Source organism: Manis pentadactyla, chromosome 16 (genome assembly GCF_030020395.1).
Source record: "Manis pentadactyla isolate mManPen7 chromosome 16, mManPen7.hap1, whole genome shotgun sequence".
Classification (NCBI taxonomy): Eukaryota; Metazoa; Chordata; class Mammalia; order Pholidota; family Manidae; genus Manis; species Manis pentadactyla.
The window spans coordinates 17,099,030-17,119,146 of record NC_080034.1 but is presented as its reverse complement, the minus strand read 5'-3'; the positions used below and the strand labels follow the sequence as shown (position 1 = coordinate 17,119,146).

Below are 20,117 nucleotides of genomic sequence, written 5' to 3'. Positions count from 1 at the left end.
TGCGCGGGAGTCGGGTCTCACGGGCCGGGGGCTCTGCCTCGGTCTCGGGACACGCTCGTCCTTCCCGTCCCGGGACCCCCCCCCGGGACCCTGCCTCCCGAGCCGGCGTGGCCAGCGCGCCCCTGCCCCGGGCGGTGGCGGCGGTGGCGGCGGCGGCGGCGGCGGCGGCGGCGGCGGCGCGTCCTCCCGGGCCGCCCCCCGCGGGCGTCAGAGGAGGCGGGCGCCCCGCGCGGTGACGGCGACGTGCGGTCGCGGGCGCTCTCAGCTCGCCGCCGCCGGAGAGGCCGCTGACCCCTCGGCGCGCGCGGCAGGCTCGGATGGCTCAGGCGAAGATCAGCGCGAAGGCCAACGAGGGGCGCTTCTGCCGCTCGTCGTCCATGGCCGACCGCTCCAGCCGCCTGCTGGAGAGCCTGGACCAGCTGGAGCTCAGGTGCGCGGCGGGCGCGGCGGGGCGCGGGGTGCCGTGGCTCCCGCCGGTGCTGGGGGTCCGCCCGGCAGCCCTTCCGGGTGGGCGGGGCGGCGCTGTTTCCTGGCGGGTTTTCCTCTCCTTGCCTCAGAAAACGCGCTCGATTCAGGCAAAACCTGTGCGCGCGCTCTCGTGCCCCATTCTGAGTGACAGACGCTGAGCGTTCGGGCGCCGAGGAGAGTCAGAGAAGGCAGGAGTTACGGTGACGCTGCGCTCAGGGACGGTGACACCCCGGGTCTCCAGCACTCCCAGAACCTTCTGGGGGCCAGGCTGGGGTCTTCCCAGATGTTAACTTGGTCGTTGCCTATTACGCCCTTTTAAGAGGCAGCTGTTCAGTAGTCCCTAATGTGAAAGGTGGTGGTGGTGGTTTTTTCACTCCAGAACACCTCAGAGCAAGAAATATAAATTAAGTCCAGGGATCCATCAGATAGCAAGGATTATAGAGTAGGGCGTAGGAGGGGCTGCGGGATGAACGGCCTGGGTGCCTGTGGCATAAGGACGGCAGCCTCCCTCGTGCCCTGACCCCGCTCGCTGCCCTCGGCCCGCAGCCAGCCTCCCAGGGTTGGTTTGAGCTGCGCCTCCTTCTGTGCAACGCACGGTGCCGACCGCTTCTTCAAAGTGCTCGTCCCTGGCCTGAAAGCCTGTAGTCATAGCTTCTCCCTCTTAGCAGATTTAAGATTTTGTTAAGTAATTAATATAGTGGTGGGCTTGTAAAAAATTTCTAATTAATTTATAGTAAATTTTGGAGATACTGTTTTCCTTCTACGGTGGATGAAAACTAATGTTTCTGTCACCGTAAATGTTTATGGCACTAGATACTGGGTAAACTGTGCAGGTGTACCCCAGTGAAATCTTATTAAGGCACCCGCAACGCCCTGAGAGTCCACAGGACAGTGCTCGGTCGTTTTCTCCAGGTGCCGGGTGAGGAAAGGAGTATGTAAGCCAAAAACTCTTAAGAAGCATTGCATGTCTGTCTTTATTTTCCTTGATTAATACACCAAAACAAAAAGGGGTGTCTGTTTGCGGAGAAAGTGCGTTAACGACCACAGTATATCTCAGCATGTGGGGCATTCATTATTATTTCCCTGAGAGAAGAGCTAGAAAGCGAGAAAATCTCCATCCCCAATGATTTCATGGATGACAACAGAGCAAGAAACCTGAGCCACAACCACGTTCTGAGGGCATCGGCCCAAAATGAGTCAAATGGAACAAGAGAAAAGTAACGCTTCCCCCGGGTTGAACCTGATGCCTCCGACCCCCAGAGAAAATGGAGCGAAACTGGAGATGAGCGGCCTCAGCTGCCTACTGTCCCTCTCAAGAGTAGTAGTTCTTTTTTATGTAGCAGCGTAACAAGGAACCCGCTCATCTCCCCAGGTCTTTAGAACTGGGAGAGCGTATTCTCAACCATTTTAGGGGGCTCTCTCTAATGAGAAGAAAGGGTTTTTTCTTAAAAGAATGAGGAATGCTGCCTCCCTTTCGAGCTGAGTCATTGTCCTGGAACTCCAATTATTGCCTCAAGGGGTAATAGGTACAAAAGCAAGTACTCATCTTTAAAAGAAAGCTTCTGGTTTTTTGGTACTATTATATTCTAAGATTTGATTAATACAAAATGGAGTTAGATTACTGTGTACAAGTGATTAAATTATAACTTGCTTAAGTAATCCTTGAGCTGAGGAGAGACTGATTAATACGTAATTGTTCATTTTAAGGACTTGTCTAGTAATTTTAGACTTTAAGCTTTGTTACTTTCTTTTAAAAGAGATAGTACTGACTAAAAACTAAGGAAATGTTTCAGAAGGTGAGTAAAAAGAGAAAAACGTTAATGCTGATCCATTAAGGTTTGTTTGAAACCAAATAGATAAACCACTACACTATTTAAAACTAGAATCATGCCTAGAAGATCAATTCTTAAAGAAAATATGATATTCATATGTTATTTTGCTTCAATTTTGTATTGTAAGGACCTCCGATAAGCACTGTATTAAGTAGAGTAAAACATTACAGTTTGTATTTAGAAGCTTGTATTGTACTGTTCCCCAGCCATACTAGTTTTGTCAGTTGTGGTAAAAACTTCTTCCATGTGAAAATGAAAGTTACACTAAGTGAATTATGCTAAATGCTTTATGAACAGAGTGTGAACTGGTGTGTGTGATGTTTAAAATGCTTTGAAATGTTTCACAGCATTCTACAAACTGTTAAAGATACTCCATTTGTTTCTAGTACTTTGCTACGATACTGGCCTTTCTTTTTTGAGACCGTCTCATCTCCTTTTCTGCTTTCTCCTAAAAAGGTGATTCTCTTCTCGCCAGTTTTCATGACCAATTCTAAATGGTATCTGATTTTTGCGTTTGTCAGTGGCTCAAAATACCTTGCTTATAATTTTAAGTTATCCTAATTTATAAATAATGTATGCTAACATTTATTCACTTAATGAGCACTGACGTACATACCAGGCCTTTGTGGAAGTGATTGTTAGCTCCAGTTCTCCAGATGGGAAGTTGAGTCTTAGGAAGCTCAGTGACTTGTTCAAGGTCACACAACTAGAACCCAGACAACTGGCTACAGAGCGTAATACTTTGTGCTTGAATTGTAATAATTTATGCTTGAATTTTCTTAAAGTTAACTAGGTTATATTTCAGAATGTAGGAATAGCATATGGATAAATATATGATTTTACAGAAAGAGGTGAGAATTGTATTTAAATTGGTATTTAATGCAGTAAATATTGAACACCCACTCTGTGTCACTCATTAAGTGGTTCCTAGAAGGCTCTGCCTGGTGATGATATCTGGAACATGGATTGTGGGGAATGACACAGGGGAAAATGGCAGGATTAGGAGACTGGCTGCTCACAAACACCCCTAAACTGATCATACTGTGGCTCCCTCCCCCGGCGTTAGCCAGTTGCTGTGGCTTAGCTGGCAGCCAGGGAATGGGTCCTGGCTGGGGGCGGATGATGTGGATCATTTGGCTGAAGATTTCCTCTCGCTTACAGCTCCTTAGGGTGTGTCAGTATCCTAGGAGTCACAAAGATGACATCATAGGTAATATTGATTAACAGGCTGTAATTTTTTATATACATTGTCATTTGGACCTTACAAAACCCTTTGAGGTAGGAGGAGGACGCGTTGTATCTTCTAGAGGTGAGGGAACTGAGGTCCAGAGGGATTAGTGGCTTGCCTAGGGCCATTCTGATGAATAGCTGCTGACTTTAAGCCAGTCCCATTTGTACACCAAAGTGTCTCAGTAGTGAATGTAATTTAATATTTTGGTGATGATTAAGAAAACCCTTCAAAATCTTGCCTTGCCTATAATTTAACTGATTGTCGTAGTATCCTTTTAATATAAGGGTATTGAGTAAGAGTTGTGAACTATGATTTTGAGAACGTGTTTCAGAAATTGTTTCTCTCAAATAAACCTGTGATGGGAGCAGTTGCCTTTTTCCCCTCCTTTTTACAAAAGCACAAATTCTTGACATCTCTAAGCGTGAGTTCATAATGGTAAGCATATAATAAATATCATGAATCTTAGGTTTGCCAGCCCAATTCTAGGCACATTACACATATTAACTCAAAATATAATTTTTGTAGTCGATGCTGTCACTGCATTAAACTATTTACCTGCTTTGCTTCTTTCAGTCATAACCATCATTTTATTATCCCTATTTCAGAAATGAGAAATTGAGACACAGATTTTAAGTAACTGCGCAAGGTCACATAGCTAGTAAGTAGCAGAGCTGGTTTGAACATAGACTGAAAAGCCATTGCAGTTCCTACTGCCTACTCTGTTAGCCGTGTATCAGTAGCAGTCACTGTCTGGTGAAATCACGTTGGGCTTCTCCTAAGTCTTCCAACAATTTGTTCTTTTAATATCCAGCCTGAAGAGATCAGAGATGTGTGTAGTGCGTGAGACCTGAAGACAAGCTGAGGATGCATGCGTTTCATTTTGTCCTCATAAAAATACTCTTGAATAACATTTTGTCCTCATAAGAATATTCTGTCTAAAATTTATTTTTGTTAAAGGCTGCTTAGTTGTGCTTTCATGCAAGAATTTTTCAGTAGCACAGCGCAGGCTAGCCTTGATATGAAGATAAGTTATTTCCCAATTTGGACATGTAGCTCTTCCACGATCTGTTAGTAGGAACGTAACTGCTCCTCTGGCCAAGAGAAGTGTTGTCAAATGATATGTGAAGAAACATGAAGGATGGAATGTGATGGTTCAACACTTGTTCCAGAAGAAAGTAGTAGAATGGAGGACAGGGAATATTTGAAGATAATAATGGCTCACAAAGTTTAGAACTAATGGAAAGATTGTAGACAAAAAGATTTATATATGAGTAGAATTTAAGGATACTGATAGCTGATAAACAGTACAAAGATTACATAATAAAGTAAGTCGAGATCTAGGTTCAGCTTTTTAAAATAAAAAATAAAAAATATGATGTAGTCCAGGCACTAGACAGGTATACAGTGCTAATGGAGGTATTTATTGCCTCAAGGAAGAAGTGGGAAGTTGCTAAGGAAATAGTTCCTGCCTAAAGGATTGAGTTCTGAAGAAGGATCACCCAGTAGACAAGGGTCATGGATAAAGAATGTTGCAAGAAAAGGGAACAGCAAATGAAAGGCCCCTGATGCCAAAAAAAAAAAAAAAATCATTGAGCTCTGTATATTTTGAAGAATGACGTTTTGCTTTTGCTGTGAAATAAGAAAGATGTACATAAAAATAATAAAAACATATCTAAGAAGTTCTATAAAAGGTGAAATCCGTTTTCACAAGGAAAATTTTTGGTAGTTTCTAGCCTTGTGGGCCAAAAAAACAAAAGCTTAAAAGTTCTATCTAATTTTCTCTACATCTGATTCATATAATGACAAAATGTAACTTTTACATGGCAGGTTTATTTTTTCTGGAGTACTCCTTTTAAACCATTTTCTTGTTAACAATTCTATGACATTATTTTACTTAACTGTTGTAAATGAGGCTTTCCTTTTTAGAATAACATTTGATCTCTATCATCTTACATTTGAATGCAAACTCAGGGGTGTTGAGAAATTAATGTCTTTCATTATCTTCTTGTTTGCCAATTACATGATTCATCTGTGTCATTTAAATCATAGAGTCATGGTTTGTGTTTTTAGCATGTATGTTTTACATTAATGCCTGCTCAATCTCTTTCATGTGTACTGAACCCTAGTTTATCTGAGAGTTTGTTAATGTAAAATGTGTTAAGTACATAAAGAATGGTACTGAAGAGGGCCTGATACATTATTACTATTCTATAGAATAATGTTTTTGATGGTGTTTTCCAGCCACATTTTTCACACAAGATTCTTATCAGCTCTTTGTTTTTACTGGCTCTTATAAACCACAAAGTCCAACATATATTTAGTATCTTAATGAAGAAAGAGTCTCTGTGACTTTACAGTCTATCAGTGCTATTTTGGGGTATAACAGGTGGGTGACTGTTGGGGAAAATGCGTAAGTGTGGCTGGGTTAAGGAGGGGGGATCCTTATATGGATTGGACACATGCTAAAACATTGGAGAAGTTGTTCCTCCTGTGCCCATTTAAGGCAGCAATCAGGATTAGGTCTGGATTTTATGTTCTAAGACTACCTTGAATGCTGGAGATGGGTCTGTCACTATTTATTTTGCAAAAGTTGGCAACTTCAGCAGTTGAAGTGTAACATATAACAAGAAAGAACCCTGGAAACAGAGCCCTTTAAATATACAGAAATTTTTTCTGTCATAATTCTGCAACCTAGTTCTTCAGTGACCGGGTATGTTTGTGTGTATGTCGTACGTGCATGTGTGTGTATAGTTGGGGGAGCTGGGGAAAGCAGTGCCTGTTTAGTTTGATCAGGGCTTCATACCAAAAACTTACAGACACATTCTCTTTAAATTCTGGAAAAGACAAATGTGCCCCCTCTCACCCCCACTGGACGATGTTAGTCGATAGTATGAAGAAAGAAAAATCGGAACAAATGAGATTGAAAGGGAAGAGATGAAAACTTACCATGTTTTCGCAGATGATATAATCATCAGTCTAGAAGAACCAATAGAATCAAAAGACAAACCACTAACATTAATAAGTAAAAGTCATGGTTACCAGTTACAAGGAAAATTGCCCAAACAGCATTTCTCTTATAAGCAGTAACCAGCTAGAAAATGTAGTTTAAAATATTATTCAAAATAGCAACAATACCCCCAAATTATCAAAACACTCAAAAGATCTAGGAAGACTACCATTAAGAATGCTTGAAACTTCTAATAAGAATATAGAAGAGGATGAGAGTAGGTGGAGGGATGTGTCATGCCTGTGGATGGAATGACAATATTCTATGTCATTTTACCCCAGGTTTTTGAAAAACCCAATAAACTTACTCATATGAAAGAATAAAAGTCTAAATAGGTAAGTTATCTTTAAAGACGATTGGGGCATTGGTTCTATCAGTTATTAAGGCAAATTACAAAACTGATACTTAAAAAAAAAAGGATGTTAGTGTAAGAACAGTCAAATAAGTAATGAAGAGAATAGAGATTTCAGAGGTAGGCAATTTACAAATCTTTGGGGGAAAGATGGATTTTTGGTGGATAATCTTGGGGAAAATGGTTCACTGTTGGGAGAAAAAAATCCTTACCTAGCCACCTACAAGAGTGGATTCTGGATGGACTGAGACACAACTATGAGAAAGGTAAAATGATAAAATAGGAGGAAATGTAAGAAAATATCTTATGACTTAGTGTTGGGGAAGATCCTGAAACAAAACTTCAAAAGCGTAAGCGATGAGGGAACGATGCGTTTGATTGCTTTAAAATAAGGACCTCAGTTCAGTGAAGGCCATCCCAGACGAAGCTGGCGTGTGAGGATGGGTGAAGATGGTTGCAGTGTCTTAGCAGGTTAACACCTGGAGAAGGCAAATCCGGGAGAGGACAGGTACCCCTATTTTAAAAAAAAAAGGGCAGAGGCCATGAACAGGCTAACAAGAATACAGGAGATGTCCAAAATTATTATAGTAATGGGAAAAAAGGGAAATAAGTACTGACGTATACTCACTCGATTGGCAACAAAGTTGGGAAGTGCTGAGTACTGGGCAGGGCTGAGGCGGGGACACAGGGGCCCCTAAGCTTTGCTGCCAGGAGTGTGGCCTCGTACAGCCATTCTGGAGAAGAGTCCGAGCACTGAGTCCAGTTGAGGGAACATGCGCCCTGTGTCTCAGCAGTTCTGCCCTGGAATATGTCCAAGGAGCCTGCCGTTCAGGTCCAGAGGGGACGTGTGTGTGCTGAAGCGTTGGTGGTGATAAAAAGCTGGGAGGCGGGGTGAGTGTCTCCACTGGGAGAATGGAGGTAAAATCAGGTGGATGGTCACGTGCTATGCAGCAATGAGAAGCTGCTGGTGTACCCATAGGAACCGGGGGGTTCTTAATAAAATAAGGCTGAGTGAAAACAGAAACGAGTGAGAAATAAACTCAAAGTAGACGAATACACAGATACAGATTTTGTAAGAATAAATACAAATAGATAAAACACTAAATAGAATGTTTACCCCAGAGCAGAGAGGGAAATGGGAGAGGGGTAAACCGATTAAAATGAATAGAAAAATTAAAGAATAAAAAATAAAAAGGAATAATTTTTGAAACATAATTCTTGAGTGGGATTGAATGGTAGATACTAATCTTCCGTATAATAACTGTTCTGTTTTCCAATTTGTATAGGGTGGAAGCTTTGAGAGAAGCAGCAACTGCTGTTGAGCAAGAGAAGGAAATCCTGCTGGAAATGATACACAGTATCCAAAACAGCCAGGACATGAGGCAGATCAGTGATGGTGAGCGTCTTTGACACTCTAAGGGCTTCATGCTAAGTGTGGGCCAGTGTGTGCTTGACCTGTGGGCTGTGTACGCGGGGCTGCAGCGTTTGCGGTGGGCAGCAGACAGCAGCTGCAGCTGCCGGTCCGAGCCAGCTACCCGGAGGCCGCCCTCCCAGCGCACCCCCAGCTGAGGCGGGGCTGTGACAGGAAGGGGCCCGCGGCTGCAGAGGAGCCCGCACTGTAAGGCCGCGCCCTGGTCTCCGTTTGCATTCTCAACTTCAGTTCTTTAGAAGTTACTGGAAATGTAAAAGCAGAGGAAAATGATGAGAGACTGGAAGCAGAGAAGACAAAAGATGGGTTGAAGTGCCACTTAAAGAGAGGAAGGGCCCAATTAAGGCCCATTAATGTAGAAATAGGCTCTCTCTTTTATATGAAAAGCACAGCTGCCACTGAGGAACTAGTCACGTGTGGTTTCCTTCCGCTGGCAGCGGCCCTCCTGTGGCACTTCTGGGGACAACTAGCGGGCCAGGGAGCCGGTGGGGTGAGCGCGCCGAGACCAGCAGCGTGGGCTGTCGGGGGCTGAGTTTGTTCTCTGTTCTCATCCCCACAAAGAACCGAAGGGCAGAGACCCAGTAGTGAAGCAGAGTTAAGGTTTTATTTGAATGAGTCTCCCAGGGAGGAGTGGGTCGGAGTCAAGGTGGACAAAGGCCAGTGTCCTTGAATAGAGCAGAGAGGGAGGAAAAATGGAGGGAGGAAAGGGAAGCTCGCTGAACCTCATTGGGCAGACCCCCTGCCAACTCCTAAAGCCGGGGTCACCCGGCGTCCAGTGCCAACTTGGATCTGCGTCGTGTGGGAACTAAGTCCCTACCACCCAGGATTTGGGGGAGCCACAGAGCACTGGATGTAGTGAGATGATGTTCTGAGAACTTCCCAAAGGCAAAGAAAGGAGATTTTCAGGCAGGCTACTAAAGGGCACTGTCACACAGCTGCAGTTTCGTCCGTGTCACCAAGGCAACGGGTACTTGCAAGCCCCAGATCAGAGCTCTCCGCAGCCCCCCTACTTACCTGAAGTAGAACAGCGGGTGACACACTCCAAGAAAGGTGAGTACAGGCAGCCTTAGGAGGCGTGCTTAAGGATTTAGGGCCTGGGGTTTTATAGGGCGTCTTGGGCAGGAGTGTATGGCACGAAGTACACAGGTGATTCATAATTCCTTTGAAGTTCTGTCTTAAGAACAGGGTTATTTAGGGGACTGCGCTGGTCTGGATCCCAGCATCCTATCCAACGTAGGTTTATTTATACTCCGAGGAGGTCTGTCGCCTGCCCTGGTCACAAGTTACTTGATTAGAGGGCTGGAAGAAGAAGTAAAAACAGCATATAGGTTGAGTTAAAGAGTAAGCTGGATCTTTTTTGCAGGCTAAGTAGCTTGTACAATGGCGTGATCTAATTGGTACAATGAAGGCAACCGCTGCGCTCGGATACTTTTCTATATCTGGGGAGTATCAGGACATTCCAAGTCACTCCTGGCCTTGGAAACTTCAACTAATTAACTCCTTAACTCTCTGAGTCCTTTCTGGCTCTCTGGTTTTATCTGGTTAACTCTTTGAGCCCCTTGTAGTGGGCTTTACTGGCCTTATTCTCTACTCACCCCACTCATGTCTATTCTTCTGCCTAACATAACCATCCACAGTGGGGCCAGCATCCAGTCTGTCTTCACCGTCCTGGTCAAAGATCAATGAATTAGGAAGGAAGTTACAGAACAGGACTAGCAGGAGATCTCTAACTTTTCCATATAAATAATGAAATATAGGCACAGTGCCTTTTCCCATCGCTGCCTTTTTTTGCTGGCCAAGACTTAGACTATTGGCCTGCTTAGATTTGTGTGGAAGGGATGAGTCAGTGACTACTTTTAAGGCCAGCTTTTCCTCCACTATCATGGCTATGTTTTCTCAGCCAAAATTGGAGCATTGTATTCTGCTACACATGCAGAATTTGCCACCCCAAGATATGCATCTGGGCATAAGGACTATTTTGAGCTAATTATTTTTGAGAAACTGCAGACACTTAAGAAACTCCGAAGCAGTAGAAGTTACCCTTTTGTGAGAACCATTTACGTGTATAAAGGAAATCTCAATTTGTAAGGATGTCTTCCTCTTCTGTAAATCAACAGAGACTCAAGAAGGCGCCTATATTAGATCTGCGTGGCTGCTATGAACCCTCGCTCATCTGCTTTCCTGGTAACCTCCCACAACTGGGCTGCCAACATCGTCTTTAGTTAAAGATGGTATACAAGGTGGTGGCCTAGGCCACCCAGGGGAGTCACTCAGTTTCCCTGAGAATCTCCCATGTATATGTGAGGTATACATGGTAATAAACTTTTCTATTTTTCTTGTTCATCTGTGTTTTATTACAGGGGTTCTCAGCCAATAACTCAGAAAGGTAGAGGGAAAATTATTTTGCTCCCCTCACATGGTCTTTATGAAGATCCAGGACACCTGATCTCTGCATTCTAACCAGCACGGAGTCCGAGTGATCCTCACTGTTCACTCTGTGTTAAGACTTGATGTCCGTCCCAGTCACATGCATACCTGTGCACACTTGTGCAGACATGGCAACCTGAGAGCCCATCAGGGATCCCCTGTGTAAAAGATTTCAGGGCAAGGTGTTCTGCCACCTCTCTCTAATCTGATACACTTCAGTTAATCTTACATACCAGGCCATGGCCCATTTCCAAACCTAAATTCAGCTGCTTGTCACTGCAAAGGCCCAAACTCCAGGGACACGTGTTGGTGAAAAGAAAAGGTTGCTTTGTTCAGGAAGATGGTGGACTAGTGTTCCAAGACCAACTCCCACATGCCCTTAACAGAGCGAGAACCTTTTAAAGGGAAGGTTTATGGGTAGGAGTTATGTACCTACCCATAACATAGGGGGCTAGCCAGTTAATCAGTGGCTCAAGGACAGACTTGCTGGCATCTAGGAGGTTGTGCTTCGAAACTGCCTCAGAATGAAATGTCCTTATCTGTAGTTTCGAGGGCTCTTCAGGTGAAACTTCTCCTTATCTGTAGTTTTCAGGCATTCAGGTGAGATTCCTGAAACTCAGAAAGGTCTGGTTAAAGGGTGACCTGGAAGGAACGTTTAGCTTGTTTCAAAATGGAATAATTAGGCTTTGTTAGAGCCTCTTCTCTTTTACTTTTGAAAAATTCATAGCAGAGGTGCTTAAAGAAAATACAATTAGTTAAGTGAATTCCTTAGTGTTCTTGACATAGAGCAGTTTATGGCTCATATTGATTGATATTTGAAACTTTTTATGTTTAGGAGAAAGAGAAGAATTAAATCTGACTGCAAACCGTTTGATGGGACGAACCCTCACCGTTGAAGTTTCAGTAGAAACAATTAGAAGCCCCCAGCAGCAAGAATCCCTAAAGCATGCCACCAGGATTATTGATGAGGTGGTCAGTAAGTTTCTGGATGATTTGGGAAATGCCAGGAGTCACTTAATGTCATTATACAGTGCATGTTCATCTGAGGTGCCACCTGGGCCAGTTGACCAGAAGTTTCAATCCATAGTAATTGGCTGTGCTCTTGAAGATCAGAAGAAAATTAAGAGAAGATTAGAGACTCTACTTAGAAATATTGAAAACTCTGACAAGGCCATCAAGCTGTTAGAACATTCTAAAGGAGCTAGCTCCAAAACTCTGCAGTAAAATGCTGAAAGCAGATTTCGGTTTCTAGCCTAAAGTACTTACAAGTAATGACATAAAAATGATAAAATACCATTTTAAGTGATAACTCGTTCTTTATGTTAGGCATAACAACTCATTTGGTACTGACAGTTGTTTCAGGTGAGGAAAATATTCCAGTGTCATCACTTTTGTGCATAATTCAATTAAAACTAGAAATATTTTAATCTTTTTTAGACGTTTTTAGATAAATTCTTATGTTTTGACTAGCACCTTTATATATATATAAATACATATTTTTTACTATTCTGTGGATGAATACTTTGTATGAGAAAGTAAGTGCTCAGCTAGAGGCAAGAGAACCACTGTTCTTTTCTGGGTTTGGGCATGGAAATGTGGTTATGTGGGGCATTTGGGTGACAAAATCTTACTCACGATACACACTACACATTCTGTTAACCACACAGTGTGTTTATAGGGATAAAAGGAATCACAAAATAAGAACCTTTCCCTGTGTCTTCTCTTTCGTACAATTTTTTTAGATATCTTTATGAAATTATTCTGAATGTAAAGATTTGTGCATCTAATAATATGAATGCATTTCTTGATATATGTGAAAACATAAAATGTGAAGGAATTCACCTCTAATTTTGCCACTGAACAACTATATACCCACTTCATCTTCTTCATCTTTTTCAAGTGCAACATTTCTGTAAATTTTTAATCATTACAGAAATAAGGGTGTTGTAACTTGCCTTTGAAAAGAAAAATTTAATTCTGCCATAAAGTCTGCTTAATTGTCAACTTAAAAACCTCTCTTCTGTGTAGTTGACCAGGTTACTTACCTGTTCCCCTTATTGGGCCTCAGATTGTTTCCAACTTGTTGCTTATTCCTGCAACGTTTTTATGTACATACAGCTTTTTTCTTCTTTCTTTTGTTTTTGATTTTCTTTGTTAAGATTCCCAGCAGTGGGATTTACTGCATCAAAGGGTATATACACTTTATGGCCTGACATATTTCCAAATTTTTTTGTGTAAGAGTTATGTCAATTTATACTGTCTTCAATAATTAAAATGTAGCTTTCACTGAAAGCTTTCCAGCATTGAGCATTATTTTTTTCTATTATTATTAGATATGAAACATCTTAAATGAGTTTACATTCTATTTACCGATAAGGTTGACCAATATATCAGTTTTTCTTTTTTCTGTGATAAATGAGGTAACTGTAGAACACTTCTATTAGCTCAAGGTGAGAAGTGCTATTAATATACAACTTTAACTTCCCCAAATACTACTTCAAAATGAATATAGCAACTCAATTTTCATTAGAATGTAGGTATTATTTCACACAGGAAAAAGTCAAGATCCAGACTGGTTCTATATATTTATATCTCAGTGCAAACAATATGGAGCTTCATTTTCTGGACAAAAATGCAAATTAGTCTCTCTTCATAGAAAGCAATTACAATCTGAGGACATTCATGGTTGTTTTGATTGCCAGCCCTGTCTGGCATTTAAATCTTCATTTAAATCTTTCCATTTCATGGGACACATTAATTCACATTGGTGACTGTGGCAAAGCCTCTTGCTTTGTCAGTAGACTCAAATTTGCTATCTTCAGGTTCACTGTCAGATAAAGAATTTCTTTTTTGCCATCTTTTTAGTTATCTGGTTTTTGAAAACTAAGCAGCAATTTTTCTGAAGTTCTCAAAAGCTGTCAGCATCTGTAAATCCCTTCTACTCAGAGAAATACTCCACCTCCCCATTCCCTCCACGTCAGTGCAGGATTTGTTATACCACAGACTATTCTGGCTCTGCCTCCTCAACCTTTCTACGTGTTATGTTTATTTCCCGTTTTCTGCAGTGGAGTTTTATTGGAGGCCATTCCTTATCACAGACTTGAAGAGCTGTGATCTGCCATCTCCAAGCTGCTTCAGTCCCTGGTCTGCAGCACCTCAGCCCTCTGTACCTCCAGCTTGAGCCACATTCAAGGGGTGAGGACCACAATGTGTCAATTCTTAACATTTTTATTTATTATAAGGATGGAAGTGTAATTTATTTTCAAGTGATGAAACTCCCAAGAGTCACATTTTCATCTCCATTTAGGCTGTCATCTGTATATAACATATAATAGGTTTGGACTGTAAGGGAACTTCACAGTATATGTTTAATGTTGATAAATGTACTAACAGCCTTATCTGAGTTGTATACCACTTCTAGAATGTGACATAGTTTTAGGACCCCTTTTGCTCCCCCTCATGAACACTGCTTCCCAGCAGTGTTCCCATCCCCACCCTGGCTCTTCTAGTGCACAGCTGGCAGGGCCTGCAGAGTTGGTGACAGAAGGGTACTCTGTGTTCTTCAATTGAGGACAGAGTGAAAATGATGCCTATTAAAAATCTGAAAAATATAGAATTGACCTCCTGGTATCTTAATGTAGGAACCCTTGAAATTAAAAAAAAAAAATCCCAAGCTTTTCGGAGGGATGGGAAGAGCCAATCGTAATGAATGTTATCTGGTGTCCCCCAGCTGTTTCCCTTCCAGTACCAAATTGCATCCTCTAGGGGGCACCATTCACACTGTTGTACACCAATGTCGTCCCCGCTTTAATAAAACAGCCAAGTGAGGTATTACACAGGCGGACACAATGAGTGCAGGTGTGGTCCTTCCTATTGACGGAGCTCAGTCTTAGCACTCTGATTCCAAATGCTTAAAATTCACTGTAAAGAGGTCATCAACTGATCAGAGAACCCTGCTTCAACATTTTAGAATCAGAAAGCATGAAAGAATTTAACAACCACTGTAAGTAGCAGAGTAAGGATATGATTATATGCAGTGATTTGTAACCAGGAAACATCCATGCCTTTGTCCTTTTCAAATGACTGATGGTGATAAAATGCTGATACATTTGGAGTGTATGTATGTGATAATATTATTTTTGAAGGTTAGATTTTATACTTCTTCAGAGACAGAAATGAAAGCAAAAGCTGAGAATTTTGGAAAAGAGAAAAGGCAACAAGCAGAGCAGTATGGTGGAACTCCCCATGTGTAGCCACGCAGACAGCAAGGAAGCACAATGCAGTGGGTCTTCTACTTAGGGCTACAACCGCATTCTTAAGTTTTGATCATGAACTAGGAATAAACCTCTTGCACTGGACCACATAAATCTTTAATTATCCACTTCAAACCACCTAATATCATAGCACACATGCTGCTTCCCTTGCCTATAGTGGGCATTCAAATCACTGTGACATTGACTCACATCTGTTTGGTGAGGACTAGTATCTACTCTAGCTTTTAATATGCAATATTCCAAGAGTAACTAAAACAGGTGAAATTGTGCAGAAATTTGACAAAAGGTGTCAGAAAAGATTGAAAACCTGGCATTGGAAAACTGACCTAACATTTGGGTCCAGTTTTATACCTACATCTCTGGGTGCAACCATACAAGCTCTGGGACAAAACCCAAGGTGTTAAGATTTGAAGCAGGAAGACCTGACATGAACTCCCAACCCCACAGAGGGCGTCAACATGTATGTCCCTGCCACCCCCCACTGTAAAATTGGGGTGATAATGCTCCTGGGAGTTAAGAACTTTAAATACAGATATACAGAATACAAAAGTGCTTAGTATGGTGGTAACACAGAAAGCACTTGTTAAGTAATTGGAACTTTATAGTTATTTTTGTACCACAGGACAAAGTAAATGTATTATTTGGGTGGAGGAAGGGGAAAAAGAAAAGACAAAATAACTTCTTTAGAACAGACTGCTACTTATAGAGTTAAGGAAAAAATTTAGCTTCCAAGACAGTATTATTTAAACCCTAATGCTAATAAATTACACTAAATATCTGCAATAAAAAAATGAGTATGCTAAGTATTTGCAGAATATCTGAAATATTAAATACTTTAGGTCATTCTGATTTTTAAAGAACTCACATTTCACTTTTTACTGTTTGATTCCACACTGGTGATATACAGCACACATACCACACAAAATTGTAGTTGAAATGCATTTATTTTTTGATTACTGGAATTCATCTTTCATGAAATTTTTATTTAGTAGTATATTTTAAGCTCATAATTGCAACCCAATAGCAATACATACAAGTGGTTTTCCATTCAAATTTACAAAAGCATTATTTGGTACTACCAAAAATAAAGTTCAGTTTTCCTTTTAATCCAAAGTTTTAATTTTTTTTAAAAGACCATTTACCAACATCCCACTATAGATATTTCGAGAGAGAGAAGGAAAGAAGCACTGCCTGACAGAGGTTATTACAGTCAAATCATCCAGTTACCTGGGAGTTTGGTGATTGGGTATTTCAGAGTCCTTTTTTCTGCTAGCAAATAAATTCACTTGTATGAAAGGCTTATATGTTTTAGGGTAAAAATCTGAATAGTGACAATAGTACACATGATATTCATAACTAATAGTTAAAACTGAATGAATCTACCTGTTCACTGGATGAATGCAGTGTGGGTGGGACTCACTTTCATCCCAGCAGGCCATTTGTTATCAGAGAACAGAAACCCTAACGATAACAGTGATAGTGGCACTTCAGCAAGTTACCAGTAACTACGTGAAAGGTTTTGAAGAGGATGCCAACAATTAACATTTTATATTAAAGTAGTTTAAGTTGGGACATTAGGTGCTAAAGCCAATTCCCCGCTCTAAGATCTTCAGAGAAGATCCCCAAAAGCCAGAGGCACCATGGAGTACATGTGAAGGAGAGAGTTGTTTCTCAGCACTGCCTTGCAAACTTCTGAAACAGTCCTCTAACTTCATTCCACAATAAGGAAAGGTCTTCATCCTCTTTTTGGTAGTATTAGTTTTACTTTATTTTGAAAAAGTATATGGTGCTCTCAACTTTGGACAGATAAAAAGGAAACCATTTAGCCTGGTTTTACTTAACTATATTGCCTATGTGGGCTGGTCTGCATACTATTTAACTAGGCAGATGGACTGAAAGGAACAGAAACCTGAGGAACTCTGGAAAAAGGCAGCTGTCCAGCTCTGGCTGTCTGCTAACGACTGGCCATAATGGGGAAAAGCGCCTTACAGCACAAACACGCAACATCCTGGAATTTTATACTGTTTTTCTTTAGCATCCATGCATGATTCATTAGAAACTAATAATAAACTTATTTAAAAGTTAAGCGTTGCAAGGGAAGAAAAACAGTCAATTTTGAAGATTTTAGGATTAGTTGAGAAAGCATTTAACATACCACTTATGACTGATTTCCAGGTCTACTTAATTATTTAAAATGACTAATTATGGTTAGGATTAAAATACAGGAGTGCAAATTAAAAATTCACATGTGTAACAAAGATCACGTAAAAGAAAAAAAGGACAGAAGTACATAAAATCATATCACAAATATTGGGAACTGCAACCATCAGCAGAGATTACATTTTTTATATAGTGAAGTAACAAACTTTAACCCACATCTAACTAATACGAAACAGAACTACAACATCATTACACAAAATGATTTTATTCTGCTACTAAAGACTATTAAGACGATTTGTTGCAAAACATATTTTGTGCAAAAATTAAAGAGCCTGTATTTCAAGAGTGTAGAAAAGATGAACGACTAGCAGGTATATTCTTAGGAACTGAGTTGTGTGCCCAGCAACTATTCCACTGCCAGCAATGGGAGTGGTGACAACTGGTGATACAAAAATAAACATTTTATATTACTTTGAAATAGATAATGCCCAATTATTTCAATATTATGAAAAGAAAACAGTCAGCTCTTGACCACTTCACAAAACATGTCCCAGAAAATTCTGTTCTGTCCTCAATATTAATCTGGATGGGGGGATGAAAGTAGTACAAATAATGAAAAATGACTGACACATTCTTCAAGAAAAATTATTTTTACATATTTTGAAATCCTGTAAAAACCAGGTATATTCCAAGGGGTTAAAAAAAAAGTCATTGATGAATGGTATCACTTATTAACAGGGTTCATGCAATTATCTTAGTTGGAAAGCTACTATCCCAAGTCACAAAATTTATGCTCTGCTATGTGATTACATATTAAAATCATTTCTTAAAGTATTCTGTATTTGGTGCTGACAGAGCTCTTGAGAAAGTGCTATAAAAACCGAAGGTTATAGAAATTGTTAAGTGATAATCTTAAAATACCATACAAAAATGTATAGACAAAAAGATGTTTTAGAGTTGCAGGGCATTATAAAATCAATAATGTGGATTAAGACAAAAGATCATCTCTTGTGCATTTAAAAAAATTGTTAGCATGATCCAAAAAGTTCAAAATTGCATTTTCAGTCAGCAGCAAAAGGTACTAGATACACCACTGCACTTCCCAGGACTGAAGGAATAGCTGCACATGTGCTGTGAACCTCAAGGAGTGTCCAGCGTAGGCTTACCGTGCTTATGGGTAGACAGATGAAAAAGATAAGCAACTGTCTCATCTGGGAGATGCGCTAGCATTAAAACAACTGTAGTCTTCTTTTATCTACCCTGTCCAGGAAGGAAAACTGCTTTTAAGAGACACTATAAACATAAATTTTGATAGTAAAGCACTGTAAAAATTAGATATGAGATTTTTGGCACAAAGCACTTCTTAAATCTGAGCTCCTTTTGCAAAATACATGTCTGGGATTTCTTATTTGAAAACAAAAACTTTTAACATACAATGTGTAAATGGTTTTATGAATGAAGGAATTAGAGTCCATATTTCCTTAAATACTGCATATACATCAGTACCAGATCGCTGCATGCGTACCTCCACACTCTGCATTATACAGATATTGCACAAGTAACACTGCCAAAATACACACTAATGTAGTCTGGCGAAATTTAACATTTACCTTTCAATATTATTTTTTTGTAATATTTGGATTCAATGCTACTTTCCAGAAAAGCTATGTGACCAATTTCAGAAAAAGAAGGCTTGCTATTTTCCCTTGATCCATAATATCAAAATCTGTACCAATATATTTAGGCATTTCATTTATGTTTTCCAGCATTTAAAATTCAGCAAAACCTGTTTTTGACATTTTTTTAGCATTCTTTCAAAAACAGGAGAAACTTCGTCTAATGTAAAAAAATTAAAATGAGTCCACAGGGCAGTCATTTTTCCACCAAAGATCTCACTCCATTCTGAAAAGCACTGCAGAACAATATTTAAGTCTGTCAACTTTCAGAGAGTCATTAGGTGCAAAATCTGCTTAAAAACTTGTAACATACCACAGCAGCTGGATGTATTTATTACTGAACTGCACAATATAATTCAATTATTTTTCTCCCTAAAATATTTTAGGGTATGCTACAGCTGCTAAAAGGATTTCTGTTTTTCTTGGTCCTCTGTTTGTTGGGTCTAAGATTGATGACATCTCCACCATTAAGAGTACTTGAATTTTGACCCGACGTGTGACTTCCACCAGATGTATTAAAGACACCTATATGAATTGAGGGAAAACAGAGATTGACATTGAAGTACTTAAGGGTTACCTACTGCAGGCTGTGCATCCAGCTTCTTGGTAAATCAGTAATATTTGTGAGAATTTACAATGTTAGGTTTTTGTTTTCATTTATTTTTAATAGCCAATACACATGGTTTAAAGTTCAAAGGGTACAGAAGGAGTCACAGTGAAGTGTCCCTTCTACCCTAACCATCCCCACCTGCCCCAATCACCAGCTCCCCCCCTTGAGACATGCATGTTTTATCAGTTCTCTTACATATCCTTCTAGAGATACTTTATGCATATGTAGGCAAAAAATGCTTATGTATTATTTTCCTCCCTGTGCTACCCAAATGGTGACATATTCTACATGTTGTTCTGTGATCTATTTCTGAAATTTGGAATCAGTAAATATCATTTTATTAACTTCAGTTATTAACTTCACATCATGTAACTTCCTGAAGAACATCTACAACAATACTTGTGAGACTTAATAAAAAACACTGCATATGCAAAAGCTGGTACGAATGTAGGACTTTGCTATCTAAGCTAAAACAGCAACAAGAAAATGGTCTACAGATAATTGAAGTGATGAGAGAAGAGGGATGAACTAAAAACCTTTTTACTACTACAGTTTCCATTTTGAACTGTGCTAGTATTTAAATGTAATCTCCAATTTATGAACTATTTATCATCCATGATATACAAAGCTCTGGGCCAGAGACACTATCAG

General features: G+C 40.4%; 2 protein-coding genes across 8 annotated transcripts in view; one reads left to right on the top strand and one right to left on the bottom strand.

Moving 5' to 3' along the window:
* Nucleotides 1-174: 174 nt before the first annotated feature.
* The window catches only part of BAG2 (BAG cochaperone 2), a 27,230-nt gene continuing 7,287 nt past the window's right edge, over nt 175-20,117 (top strand). For 4 of the 6 annotated variants that reach the window (XR_008994270.1, XR_008994269.1, XR_008994268.1 and 1 more), the window contains exons 1-4: nt 175-430; nt 8,177-8,286; nt 11,582-11,722; nt 13,812-13,941. Coding sequence is in view for 3 of the 6 variants with exons in the window: in XM_036916311.2 (XP_036772206.1) it covers nt 318-430; nt 8,177-8,286; nt 11,582-11,722; nt 13,812-13,927 (480 nt within the window). In the remaining 3 variants the exon portion in view is untranslated. Of the gene's footprint in view, nt 431-8,176; nt 8,287-11,581; nt 13,050-13,811; nt 15,037-20,117 lie in introns of those variants that run through there. The other 2 variants (XM_036916310.2, XM_036916309.2) reach the window with 2 other exon arrangements.
* Nucleotides 15,946-20,117, bottom strand: part of RAB23 (RAB23, member RAS oncogene family) — a 25,017-nt gene continuing 20,845 nt past the window's right edge. For both annotated transcript variants that reach the window (XM_036916307.2, XM_036916308.2), the window contains one exon: nt 15,946-19,381. In XM_036916307.2, coding sequence (XP_036772202.1) covers nt 19,239-19,381 — 143 coding nt within the window. In that variant the 3' untranslated portion in view covers nt 15,946-19,238. The remainder of the gene's footprint in view (nt 19,382-20,117) is intronic.